At 47.6% G+C, this 13,337-nt stretch overlaps 1 protein-coding gene across 1 annotated transcript; it reads left to right on the forward strand.

Moving 5' to 3' along the window:
- Positions 1-530: 530 nt before the first annotated feature.
- LOC134933043 (mucin-7-like) lies at positions 531-12,943 on the forward strand. The gene is made up of 4 exons (XM_063927989.1): positions 531-704; positions 9,424-9,489; positions 9,569-9,781; positions 11,615-12,943. Exons 3-4 carry the CDS (start codon positions 9,598-9,600, stop codon positions 11,923-11,925), a joined length of 495 nt encoding a protein of 164 aa, XP_063784059.1. The 5' UTR covers positions 531-704; positions 9,424-9,489; positions 9,569-9,597; the 3' UTR covers positions 11,926-12,943.
- The last annotated feature ends 394 nt before the right edge of the window (positions 12,944-13,337 follow it).

Raw genomic sequence — 13,337 nt, forward strand, 5'->3', positions numbered from 1 at the left:
GTCTATGTGTGTGTGTGTGTGTGTGTGTGTGTGTGTGTGTGTGTGTGTGTGTGTGTGTGTGTGTGTGTGTGTTGGGTGTGTTTGGTGTGTGGTGAGTAGTGTTAGTGGAGGAGTGTGTTTTGTGTTTTTTTTTATTCGTGTTATATTTGTTGTTTGAGACAATTTTGTCTCAGTCAGAGGTCAGTGAGGTGGGGGAGGTGAGTGAAGTGGAGGTGTTGAGTGAGGCAGAGGGGGTTAGTTTGAGGGAGGAGGTGAGTGAGGCTGAGGGTGTTAGTGAGAGGGAGGCAGGGCCGGCGCTTCCATTAGGCAGCTTTAGGCAGCTGCCTATGAGCGCCAGGACCTGAGGGGGCGGCACACTGAGGCTGTCAGTAGCCCTGATAATTTTGTCTGTTAGCCCCCTGCCCTGTAGCCCCCATGTGACTGCTATAATAGCAGCACTGCAGCAGCAGGGCACCCGGCGGCATGGACACATTAGTAGCAGCGCTGCAATCGGTCCTGCAGCGCTGCTGAACTTACTGACAGCAGCTGAAGCTTTTTGGCCATTCCAGGCCACTGTACACTACCTAGTGTCCCAGGATCCACCGTTGACTCTCCGGATTCACCACCTCTGGAGAAGTTATACAGTGGGAGCGGCGAGGTAGTCTCCCCCTCGTCTGGTCCTTTATACCCTCTGCCGGGCTGGTTCCAGAGCCTGGTGCTTGATGGTGGGTTTTCTGTTTGTTTTTGTTTGTTTTTATAAAGGAGGCGTGGTCACAGGTCCGTGATTAGGCCACGCCCCCGACTTTGCCAGGTCCCCGGCGGTCTGTCTGCTGCTGTGCCCATTCTATCTGACACTGGCTCCTGCAGTCTGAGCTGGAGGAGGTAACTGCTGTGGTACCGTAGTGTGTGTGTCTCAGTACGAGTGTGTGTGCCTCACTATGAGTGTCAGTGTGTGTGTGTGTGTGTGTGTGTCTCAGTATGAGTGTTTCCCAGTACGAGTGTGTGTGCCTCACTATGAGTGTCAGTGTGTGTGTGCCTCAGTATGAGTGTGTGTGTCAATGTGTGTGTGTGCCTCAGTGTGAGTGTGTGGGCCTCAGTGTGAGTGACAGTGTGTGTCTCAGTATGAGAGTGTGTGTGCCTCAGTGTCAGTGTGTGTGTGTGCCTCAGTGTAAGTGTCAGTGTGTGTGTGGGTGTGCCTCAGTGTGTGTGTGTGAGTGTGCCTCAGTACAGTGTATGTGCTTGTCCGTGTGAGTGGATGTGTACCATAGGGCTTATTCGGAAACAACCAGTACATGTATTGCTATATTTACCTCACACTCTGTTAGTTACAGAAGTTCCCTGCATGAATACTATATCGCTAGTGGCCTGCAGCTGGTGAGGGCATAGGCAGATTCAGTAGAAGCACCGAACACCACATTCCTTCCCCACCCCCACCGTTTAGGAGGATAATTATTATTTTTTGTCATTTCTAATACAGCGGCAGGTGGCCTGGACTGGGGAGCAGAGTGTCCTATATCCCCCCAGGCCGCTCCTTCTCTAACACTACGGCATGAGGGTTGGGGGTAGGCTGCAGGAGGGGAGGGTTAGGCTGCAGTGGGGGGGGGGGGGGGGGTGTTAGGATTAGACTGCAAGAAGGGAGGGTTAGCATACTTTCCCACAAGATGTTGGGATACTGAGCGTCAGGATGCAGCTATCATTCTTCTGACCCCCGGCATCCTAGGTGCCGGGATACCTTTCCCAACCCGCTATAGGGTGTGGGAGGGGGGGAGGTGTGTGTGTGTGTGTGTGTGTGTGTGTGTGTGTGAAGTTTTGCCTGGGATGCCGAAAAACCTTGCACCGGCCCTGGAGGGAGGAGAGTAGTGAGTCGGAGGGTGAGGTTGCTGCTGCGGCCTCTAGTGAGAGTGATGGTGCTGTGGCTCCGCAGCCACGCACCACTACGAAGACAGGGCACAACGTCAAATTTAATTACGCAGAAAATGTTGCGTTGTTTGGTGTGCTGATGCGCCATCATCGCCAGCTCTTTGGCGCTGAGGCCTCCAAAGTCACTTCTCGCAGAAAGAGTGCTATTTGGGCTAAAGTTGTAGCTGGTGTGAATAGCGAGGGAGTTGTTCGCAGGACCGAGGACACATGTCGTAAACGTTATTACGACATAAAGTGTCAAGGCCAAGATGGCCAAGGAGGCCTAGTCTGCCCGTCAAACCGGTGGTGGTCATCCGTATATTGCAACTTATGCGGAGTGGGAGGAGCCAGTGCGGAGCTTAATTCCACGCAAAGTGGTTGGAGCCACTTATGTGCGTGATTCCGATCGGCCCAGGCAGGATGGCGAGTTGTCATTTTATTTTTATTTTGTGCAAAAAGGTTTTGATGTAAAAACTTTGGAGTCCTGCTATGTGTTATATTTTGACTATGCTAGTTTAGTGTGTATTAGTGTGTGTAATTGTGTCTATCATTCTTGATTGTGTAAAATCTCCAGGATGTTAGTATTGGCCCTCATTCCGAGTTGTTCGCTCTGTATTTTTCATCGCATCGCAATGAAAATCCGCTTAGTACGCATGCGCAATGTTCGCACTGCGACTGCGCCAAGTAACTTTGCTATGTAGAAAGTAATTTTACTCACGGCTTTTTCATCGCTCCGGCGATCGTAATGTGATTGACAGGAAATGGGTGTTACTGGGCGGAAACACGGCGTTTCAGGGGCGTGTGGCTGAAAACGCTACCGTTTCCGGAAAAAACGCAGGAGTGGCCGGAGAAACGGTGGGAGTGCCTGGGCGAACGCTGGGTGTGTTTGTGACGTCAACCAGGAACGACAAGCACTGAACTGATCGCACAGGCAGAGTAAGTCTGAAGCTACTCTGAAACTGCTAAGTAGTTAGTAATCGCAATATTGCGAATACATCGGTCGCAATTTTAAGAAGCTAAGATTCACTCCCAGTAGGCGGCGGCTTAGCGTGTGTAACTCTGCTAAATTCGCCTTGCGACCGATCAACTCGGAATGAGGGCCATTGTCTGTTGCAAATTAGTTTAGGTCCTTGTTAATGTACCTGTTGAAATGTACCTTATTTCTCTATCGTCCTAGTGGATGCTGGGGTTCCTGAAAGGACCAAGGGGAATAGCGGCTCCGCAGGAGACAGGGCACAAAAAGTAAAGCTTTTTCAGATCAGGTGGTGTGCACTGGCTCCTCCCCCCATGACCCTCCTCCAGACTCCAGTTAGATTTTTGTGCCCGGCCGAGAAGGGTGCAATCTAGGTGGCTCTCCTAAAGAGCTGCTTAGAAAAAGTTTAGCTAGGTTTTTTATTTTACAGTGATTCCTGCTGGCAACAGGATCACTGCAGCGAGGGACTGAGGGGAGAAGGAGTCAACTCACCTGCGTGCAGGATGGATTGGCTTCTTGGCTACTGGACATCAAGCTCCAGAGGGACGATCACAGGTACAGCCTGGATGGTCACCGGAGCCGCGCCGCCGGCCCCCTTGCAGATGCTGAAGTCAGAAGAGGTCCAGAATCGGCGGCTGAAGACTCCTGCAGTCTTCTAAAGGTAGCGCACAGCACTGCAGCTGTGCGCCATTTTCCTCTCAGCACACTTCACACGGCAGTCACTGAGGGTGCAGGGCGCTGGGAGGGGGGCGCCCTGGGAGGCAAATGAATACCTATAAAGGCTAAAAATACCTCACATATAGCCCCTAGAGGCTATATGGAGATATTTAACCCCTGCCTGATTTTTCTAAATAGCGGGAGACGAGCCCGCCAGAAAAGGGGCGGGGCCTATCTCCTCAGCACACGGCGCCATTTCCTCTCACAGCTCCGCTGGTCAGGACGGCTCCCAAGTCTCTCCCCTGCACTGCACTACAGAAACAGGGTAAAACAGAGAGGGGGGGGCAAATTTATGGCGATATTTTGATATAACAAAGCAGCTATAAGGGAGCACTTATTATAAGGCTATCCCTGATATATATATAGCGCTTTTGGTGTGTGCTGGCAAACTCTCCCTCTGTCTCCCCAAAGGGCTAGTGGGTCCTGTCTTCGTTAGGAGCATTCCCTGTGTGTCTGCTGTGTGTCGGTACGTGTGTGTCGACATGTATGAGGACGATATTGGTGTGGAGGCGGAGCAATTGCCAAATATGAGGATGTCACCCCCTAGGGAGTCGACACCAGAATGGATGCCTTTATTTATGGAACTACGGGATAGTGTCAACACGCTAAAGCAGTCGTTTGACGACATGAGGCGGCCGGACAATCAATTAGTGCCTGTCCAGGCGACTCAAACACCGTCAGGGGCTGTGAAACGCCCTTTGCCTCAGTCGGTCGACACAGACCCAGACGCAGGCACTGACTCCAGTGGTGACGGTGACGATTCAACCGTATTTTCCAGTAGGGCCACACGTTATATGATTTTGGCAATGAAGGAGGCGTTACATTTAGCTGATACTACAGGTACCACTAAACAGGGTATTATGTGGGGTATGAAAAAACTACCTATAGTTTTTCCTGAATCAGAAGAATTAAATGACGTGTGTAATGAAGCGTGGGTTGCCCCTGATAAAAAGCTGATAATTTCAAAGAAATTATTGGCATTATACCCTTTCCCGCCAGAGGTTAGGGAGCGCTGGGAAACACCTCCTAGGGTGGACAAGGCGCTAACACGCTTATCTAAACAAGTGGCGTTACCCTCTCCTGAGACGGCCGCACTTAAAGATCCATCAGATAGTCCCTGATTGAAAATATTGATACCCTGGACAGGGACAATATTTTACTGTCGTTAGAACAAATAAAGGATGCATTTCTTTATATGCGTGATGCACAGAGGGATATCTGCACACTGGCATCACGGGTAAGTGCTATGTCCATTTCGGCCAGAAGAGCTTTATGGACGCGACAGTGGACAGGCGATGCGGATTCAAAACGGCATATGGAAGTTTTGCCGTATAAAGGGGAGGAGTTATTTGGAGTCGGTCTATCAGATTTGGTGGCCACGGCTACAGCCGGGAAATCCACCTTTCTACCTCAAGTCACTCCCCAACAGAAAAAGGCACCGACTTTTCAACCGCAGCCCTTTCGTTCCTTTAAAAATAAGAGAGCAAAGGGCTATTCATATCTGCCACGAGGCAGAGGTCGAGGGAAGAGACAGCAACACGCAGCTCCTTCCCAGGAACAGAAGCCCTCCCCGGCTTCTACAAAAGCCTCAGCATGACGCTGGGGCTTCTCAAGCGGACTCGGGGACGGTGGGCGGTCGTCTCAAAAATTACAGCGCGCAGTGGGCTCACTCGCAGGTAGATCCCTGGATCCTGCAGATAATATCTCAAGGGTACAGGTTGGAATTAGAGACAGATCCACCTCGCCGTTTCCTGAAGTCTGCTTTACCAACGTCCCCCTCCGAAAGGGAGACGGTTTTGGAAGCCATTCACAAGCTGTACTCTCAGCAGGTGATAGTCAAGGTACCTCTTCTACAACAAGGGAAGGGGTATTATTCCACTCTTTTTGTGGTACCGAAGCCGGATGGCTCGGTAAGGCCTATTCTAAATCTGAAGTCCTTGAACCTGTACATAAAGAAGTTCAAGTTCAAGATGGAGTCACTCAGAGCAGTGATAGCGAACCTGGAAGAGGGGGACTTTATGGTATCCTTGGACATCAAGGATGCGTATCTCCACGTTCCAATTTACCCCTCACACCAGGGGTACCTCAGGTTCGTTGTACAAAACTGTCACTATCAGTTTCAGACGCTGCCGTTCGGATTGTCCACGGCACCTCGGATATTTACAAAGGTAATGGCCGAGATGATGATTCTTCTTCGAAGAAAAGGCATATTAATTATCCCATACTTGGACGATCTCCTAATAAGGGCGAGGTCCAGAGAACAGCTAGAGATGGGATTAGCACTGTCTCAAGAAGTGCTAAAACAGCACGGGTGGATTCTGAATATTCCAAAATCCCAGTTAATGCCGACAACTCGTCTGCTGTTCCTAGGGATGATTCTGGACACGGTTCAGAAAAAGGTTTTTCTCCCGGAGGAAAAAGCCAAGGAGTTATCCGAGCTTGTCAGGAACCTCCTAAAACCAGGAAAGGTGTCTGTACATCAATGCACAAGAGTCCTGGGAAAAATGGTGGCTTCTTACGAAGCAATTCCATTCGGCAGATTCCACGCAAGAATTTTCCAAAGGGATCTGTTGGACAAATGGTCAGGGTCGCATCTTCAGATGCACCTACGGATAACCCTGTCTCCAAGGACAAGGGTGTCTCTTCTGTGGTGGTTGCAGAGTCCTCATCTATTGGAGGGCCGCAGATTCGGCATACAGGATTGGATCCTGGTGACCACGGACGCCAGCCTGAGAGGCTGGGGAGCAGTCACACAAGGAAGAAACTTCCAGGGAGTATGGACGAGCCTGGAAACGTCTCTTCACATAAACATTCTGGAACTAAGAGCAATATACAATGCTCTAAGCCAGGCAGAACCTCTGCTTCAGGGAAAACCGGTGTTGATCCAGTCGGACAACATCACGGCAGTCGCCCATGTGAACAGACAGGGCGGCACAAGAAGCAGGAGTGCAATGGCAGAAGCTGCAAGGATTCTTCGCTGGGCAGAGAATCATGTGATAGCACTGTCAGCAGTGTTCATCCCGGGAGTGGACAAATGGGAAGCAGACTTCCTCAGCAGACACGATCTTCACCCGGGAGAGTGGGGACTTCATCCAGAAGTCTTCCACATGCTGGTAACCCGTTGGGAAAGACCAATGGTGGACATGATGGCGTCTCGCCTCAACAAAAAACTGGACAGGTATTGCGCCAGGTCAAGAGATCCGCAGGCAATAGCTGTGGACGCGCTGGTAACGCCTTGGGTGTACCAGTCGGTGTATGTGTTTCCTCCTCTGCCTCTCATACCAAAAGTATTGAGAATTATACGGCAAAGAGGCGTAAGAACGATACTAGTGGTTCCGGATTGGCCAAGAAGGACTTGGTACCCGGAACTTCAAGAGATGATCACGGAAGATCCGTGGCCTCTACCTCTAAGGAGGGACTTGCTTCAGCAGGGTCCCTGTCTGTTTCAAGACTTACCGCGGCTGCGTTTGACGGCAAGGCGGTTGAACGCCGGATCCTAAAGGAAAAAGGCATGCCGGAAGAAGTCATTCCTACTTTGATTAAAGCAAGGAAGGAAGTAACCGTGCAACATTATCACCGAATTTGGCGAAAATATGTTGCGTGGTGCGAAGATCGGAGTGCTCCGACGGAGGAATTTCAACTGGGTCGATTCCTACATTTCCTGCAATCAGGATTGTCTATGGGTCTCAAATTGGGATCTATTAAGGTTCAAATTTCGGCCCTGTCGATTTTCTTTCAAAAAGAATTGGCTTCAGTCCCTGAAGTCCAGACCTTTGTTAAGGGAGTGCTGCATATACAGCCTCCTGTGGTGCCTCCAGTGGCACCGTGGGATCTCAATGTGGTTTTGGACTTTCTAAAATCTCATTGGTTTGAACCACTAAATAAGGTGGATTTAAAATATCTCACTTGGAAAGTGACCATGCTTCTAGCCCTGGCTTCTGCCAGGAGAGTATCAGAATTGGCAGCTTTATCTTACAAAAGCCCATATCTGATTTTCCATTCGGACAGGGCAGAACTGCGGACTCGTCCGCATTTTCTCCCTAAGGTGGTGTCAGCATTTCATCTGAACCAGCCTATTGTAGTGCCTGCGGCTACAAGTGACTTGGAGGACTCCAAGTTACTGGACGTTGTCAGAGCATTAAAAATATATATTGCAAGGACAGCTGGAGTCAGAAAATCTGACTCGTTGTTTATATTGTATGCACCCAACAAGATGGGTGCTCCTGCGTCTAAGCAGACGATTGCTCGTTGGATCTGTAGCACAATCCAACTTGCACATTCTGTGGCAGGCCTGCCACAGCCTAAATCTGTAAAGGCCCACTCCACAAGGAAGGTGGGCTCATCTTGGGCGGCTGCCCGAGGGGTCTCGGCATTACAACTTTGCCGAGCAGCTACGTGGTCAGGGGAGAACACGTTTGTAAAATTTTACAAATTTGATACTCTGGCTAAGGAGGACCTGGAGTTCTCTCATTCGGTGCTGCAGAGTCATCCGCACTCTCCCGCCCGTTTGGGAGCTTTGGTATAATCCCCATGGTCCTTTCAGGAACCCCAGCATCCACTAGGACGATAGAGAAAATAAGATTTTACTTACCGATAAATCTATTTCTCGGAGTCCGTAGTGGATGCTGGGCGCCCATCCCAAGTGCGGATTATCTGCATATATTGTACATAGTTATTGTTAACTAATTCGGGTTATTGTTGAAGGAAGCCATCTTTCAGAGGCTCCGCTGTTATCATACTGTTAACTGGGTTTAGATCACAGGTTGTACGGTGTGATTGGTGTGGCTGGTATGAGTCTTACCCGGGATTCAAAATCCTCCCTTATTGTGTACGCTCGTCCGGGCACAGTACCTAACTGGAGTCTGGAGGAGGGTCATGGGGGGAGGAGCCAGTGCACACCACCTGATCTGAAAAAGCTTTACTTTTTGTGCCCTGTCTCCTGCGGAGCCGCTATTCCCCTTGGTCCTTTCAGGAACCCCAGCATCCACTACGGACTCCGAGAAATAGATTTATCGGTAAGTAAAATCTTATTTTTTAAATGTTTGAATTGGTTATTAGGTGGGACACACCATTTATCTGCAAAGGTGTAAAGGGGGGTACTCACGGAGCGATCGTTGCTTAAAATCTAAGCAATCTGACTAGATTGCTTAGATTTTAAGCATGATCGCTCCGTGTGTAGTCCCTACAGCGATAGCGATGCGCAGCCCCGCGCATCGCTATCGCTGCTGCTAGATTGGCCTGCATGCAGGCCAATCTAGCGGGTCGCTCACTTCACCCGCTGGGTGAAGTGAGCGCCCCCCCCCGTCTGCCCCCGCAAGTTCAGCACACATCGCGCTGTGCTGAGCGGCGGGAGAGATGTGTGCTGAGCGGTTCGCTCAGCACACATCTCTCTCACATCGGCCAGTCAGTACTGGCCTTAAGTGTGGTGTCTTGATTATTTAGTAGTTAAGGACACATGTTCGACTGATGTTTTGTGTTTTTTAAAACTGAGACGCTTTTCTTGGTGGTGTTTTGTTGTTTCACTAATACTGTTCTTTTTCCTCAGTTTTTTCTTAATTTTATTTATGCATTTGGTCTGTAGTCTGGTTTTCATGCAAAATTGTATGTGTTCTTATTTGTGTTTGTAACATTATTCTGAGTTTTTTTGTATGCTACGCACGTGTCGCCATGTGTGTTGCATAGTTGTTTCAACATTGTGATGAAGTTGCAGGTTTTTTTTTTATTTATTTGTGTTTTTTTTTTTTAAATGTATGGTTATGTATGTGTTTGCAAATAATATTTGAGAAATGCTGTTTGTTGTTATTGTTGTTTGCAAATGCATTTGTGTCCAATTCATATGTTTCTTTGGATTACAGTGGCTCAAAAACGCACACGCCAAACCACTCCTTCAAATGTTGTCCATGGTGCTGATGTTGCTACAGGTAAATTTGAAACACATTAAAACTTAAGGAGGAGGTCAAATCATTGTCAAAGTTATAAAAGTACATTTGTTTCACATAGGTTCATCCCGCCATCATCCGACTGCGCAAATGCGCACACGCCACGGATCCGCAACGCGGAAACATGTGGCACAGAAAAGACCACGACACGCTCTGGCCACAGCACAATCTGCCTCTCCACCAACGCAACAAATCACTATGGTCGCATCCAGGCCACCGTCCGAATTGCTGGCGCCCTCCCCACCACTTCAACTGCAGTCCCCTCAACTTCCAGGTGAGTCCAAAAAAAATACACAAAAAAACACACAACACACAAACCATTACATATAATTATGAATTAAACAAACACACACAGTAATCCTATTAGATTAGCCTTTACAATGATTACAGAAAATGCTTTTGACATGGCCAACCCTTAAAACAAAATTAAAAATGTTTAAGATTATTCTGTCCGTACATTTGAAGCAAACACTAGCATATTGTGCAGAAGTGTACTAGCAAATGTGAAAGTAACGTTTGCACACAGTATAATGGGGGTCATTCCAAGTTGTTCGCTCGTTATTTTTTTCTTGCAACGGAGCGATTAGTCGCTAATGCGCATGCGCAATGTCCGCAGTGCGACTGCGCCAAGTAAATTTGCTATGCAGTTAGGTATTTTACTCACGGCATTACGAGGTTTTTTCTTCGTTCTGGTGATCGTAATGTGATTGACAGGAAGTGGGTGTTTCTGGGCGGAAACTGGCCGTTTTATGTGTGTGTGGGGAAAAACGCTACCGTTTCTGGGAAAAACGCGGGAGTGGCTGGAGAAATGGAGGAGTGTCTGGCCGAACGCTGGGTGTGTTTGTGACGTCAAACCAGGAACGAAACTGACTGAACTGATCGCAGATGCCGAGTAAGTCTGGAGCTACTCAGAAACTGCTAAGTGTCTATTCGCAATTCTGCTAATCTTTCGTTCGCAATTTTGATAAGCTAAGATTCACTCCCAGTAGGCGGCGGCTTAGCGTGTGCAAAGCTGCTAAAAGCAGCTTGCGAGCGAACAACTCGGAATGACCCCCAATATTGGGACCTTGAGTAAATAATTAAATTTTTTAATAATTTTTTTTTGAGTATAGCCATCATAGATGTACTGTAACATACCAACCAACTGATTTAGGCAGAATCACACTAAACCAGGGTTTGTAATTGCAAATGTCACTTGACATTATGTTTAGCCTTTAGGTTGTGTTGATTAATATATAGCAAAAAATGGTTAAAAAAAAAGAGCAGGGCATAATGCAGTGGATTCAAAACTTTATGTAATCACGCCGCCCTAGAGTTTCAGAAATTTGAACACGCCACCCCTAGGAACAATAAAATTTATTAAGAAATTTAGTTAGAAATTTTAACATAAGTAGATTGTGTTTATATGACATCCTTAAGGTGTGTACACACGGTAAGATATTTTCTTCCGATTCTGACTATATAGTCAGAATCGGAAGAAAATATAGTGCAGATCGCAAGGTGACAGTCACCTTGCGATCCCGATCCGATGCCGATGCGCGGCCCCGCGCGGTCGGCATCGGAAGAAAAAATAGGCTGTGCAGGCAAGTCAATCCTGACTATCTCTATAGAAGAGATAGTCAGGATTGAAATCGCACATAGCCAGCATCGCAAGCACAGTTATTATGTGCTTGCGATACTGGCTAAGTGCCGACCCGGCCCCCTGTCGCACGGTGAGAATCGGATAAGTCCGAATCTCACCGTGTGTATGCACCCTTAGGCTCAATTTTGTGGTGTGGGAAAATATTTACTTCTGTTTGTCCCCATATTTTATGACTGACAGCTACTAGCACTAGTTTTGTTTATTATACTGACCATAAATAATTAGAATTGGTCCTGGACCACCAACACAAGGCACCCCTGCAAGTGTCCCGAGGCACCACAGGGAGCCACGGCACACAGTTTTGGTACCACTAGCATAATGGGTAGCCAAAAATGTCTGCTTATGTAGGTATGGACTTGGCAAAAATTTATTTTAGAATTGTTGTTGTTCTTAAAACAAATATGTCCAAAAAAATAAAAAATACAAATTGAGTACTAAAATGTTATTCCATTCAAACACACACAGATCAAGGCACCATGACACCCGCACACCAGTCAGATGTAATGGAGGAAACTTATGTCCTTAACCTGCAGCCGGTAGACCCGACAACACCAAGCATGCCACCTATGGCTGGTTCTCCGCCGCCAACTACTCCACAACCACAATTGAGCACAGCCACACCACCGGCACAAAACACACTCCAGGCATTTTGTGACAGCTGGACAACCCAGCAACCGCAACATTTGGAGTATCTTCGCAGACACACCCAGCTGCTGTCAAGTATTCCCCATTATCTCCCCAGAATAAGTTGCACTATGGGGGTCATTCCGAGTTGATCACTCGCTGCCGTTTTTTGCAGCATAGCGATCAGGCTAAAAATCGGCTGTTCTGCGCATGCGTATGGTCCGCAGGGCGCACGCGCAAAGTAATTTCACACAAAACTAAGCAATTTTACACAGGGGCGAGCGACGCTTTTCAATCGCTCTGCTGATCGGTGAGTGATTGACAGGAAGTGGGTGTTTCTGGGCGGAAACTGACCGTTTTCCGGGAGTGTGCTAAAAAACGCAGGCGTGTCAGGCTAAAACGCAGGAGTGGCTGGAGAAACGGGAGTGGCTGGCCGAACACAGGGCGTGTTTGTGACGTCAAATCAGGAACTAAACAGTCTGCAGTGATCGCAATCTAGGAGTAGGTCTGGAGCTACTCAGAAACTGCAGGAAAAGATTTTCAAGCAATTCTGCTAATCTTTCGTTAACACTTCTGCTAAGCTAAGATACACTCCCACAGGGCGGCGGCTTAGCGTTTGCACTGCTGCTAAAAGCAGCTAGCGAGCGATCAACTCGGAATGAGGGCCATTGTGCAGACAAAATTCTGAGCTCAGCAGAATTGCCACATGCATGGAACAAATGCGGGCTGATAACAGCAACATTATGCAAACCATGGCCAGGATTATGGACGACCAAATGAGGCAACATCAGAACTACCTCAATCTCCTAGATACAAACAATCGCCTATGTGAAAGTGTGGGCAGAATCATATAACACGGCATCAAACATCCAACTGAATGCAACATTAAGCAGCCTCAGTCACAATATTGCCAACCTACACAACCAACAAGTGAGCACAAGCTCTGAAACCACAACCCCTTTAACTACGCCTACTTCATCCCCAGTAAGAAGATCAAGAAGAAGAGCTAATGTCCCTGGCCCTGACTCTGCCGGATCTAAGGACCAAACCAAAAAATAAATTAAAACATAAACAGGTGTTGGGTTGTTAGGGGGGTAAAGTTTTTCCGTGTTTAAAATCTGTTTTTTAGGATAATTTTTCCAAAAAATAAACACATTTGTTTGCACAATATTCACCTGATTTGTGTCCAAAATTAATATAGTTATAATGAGTTAAGACATATTTTGTTATTATTGCAAAAATGTGTAACCCACAAAAATACCAAAAAAAAAAACATAGAAAAGGACACACACCCATTTAATGTATATTATATGTAGTCTGGTTCTGCTGTATGGTCTCTTAATAGTACTCATAAACCCAAATGCACTGCACAGCTTACGTAAAGCCTATTCAACCTGCTAACATCGTCAGTTTCATGGCCCTGGTTTATGAGAAAATGAAGGAGCAGTGTCAGGAATACATCTGAACACATACATTTAATGCAACACAGGCCAACATCCATTTGATTGTGTGGGATTGTAATCATGTAGTTATGTACTGTTTTATGTTTCAACAAATGTAGGCT

This window comes from Pseudophryne corroboree, chromosome 6 (genome assembly GCF_028390025.1).
Source record: "Pseudophryne corroboree isolate aPseCor3 chromosome 6, aPseCor3.hap2, whole genome shotgun sequence".
NCBI lineage: Eukaryota > Metazoa > Chordata > Amphibia > Anura > Myobatrachidae > Pseudophryne > Pseudophryne corroboree.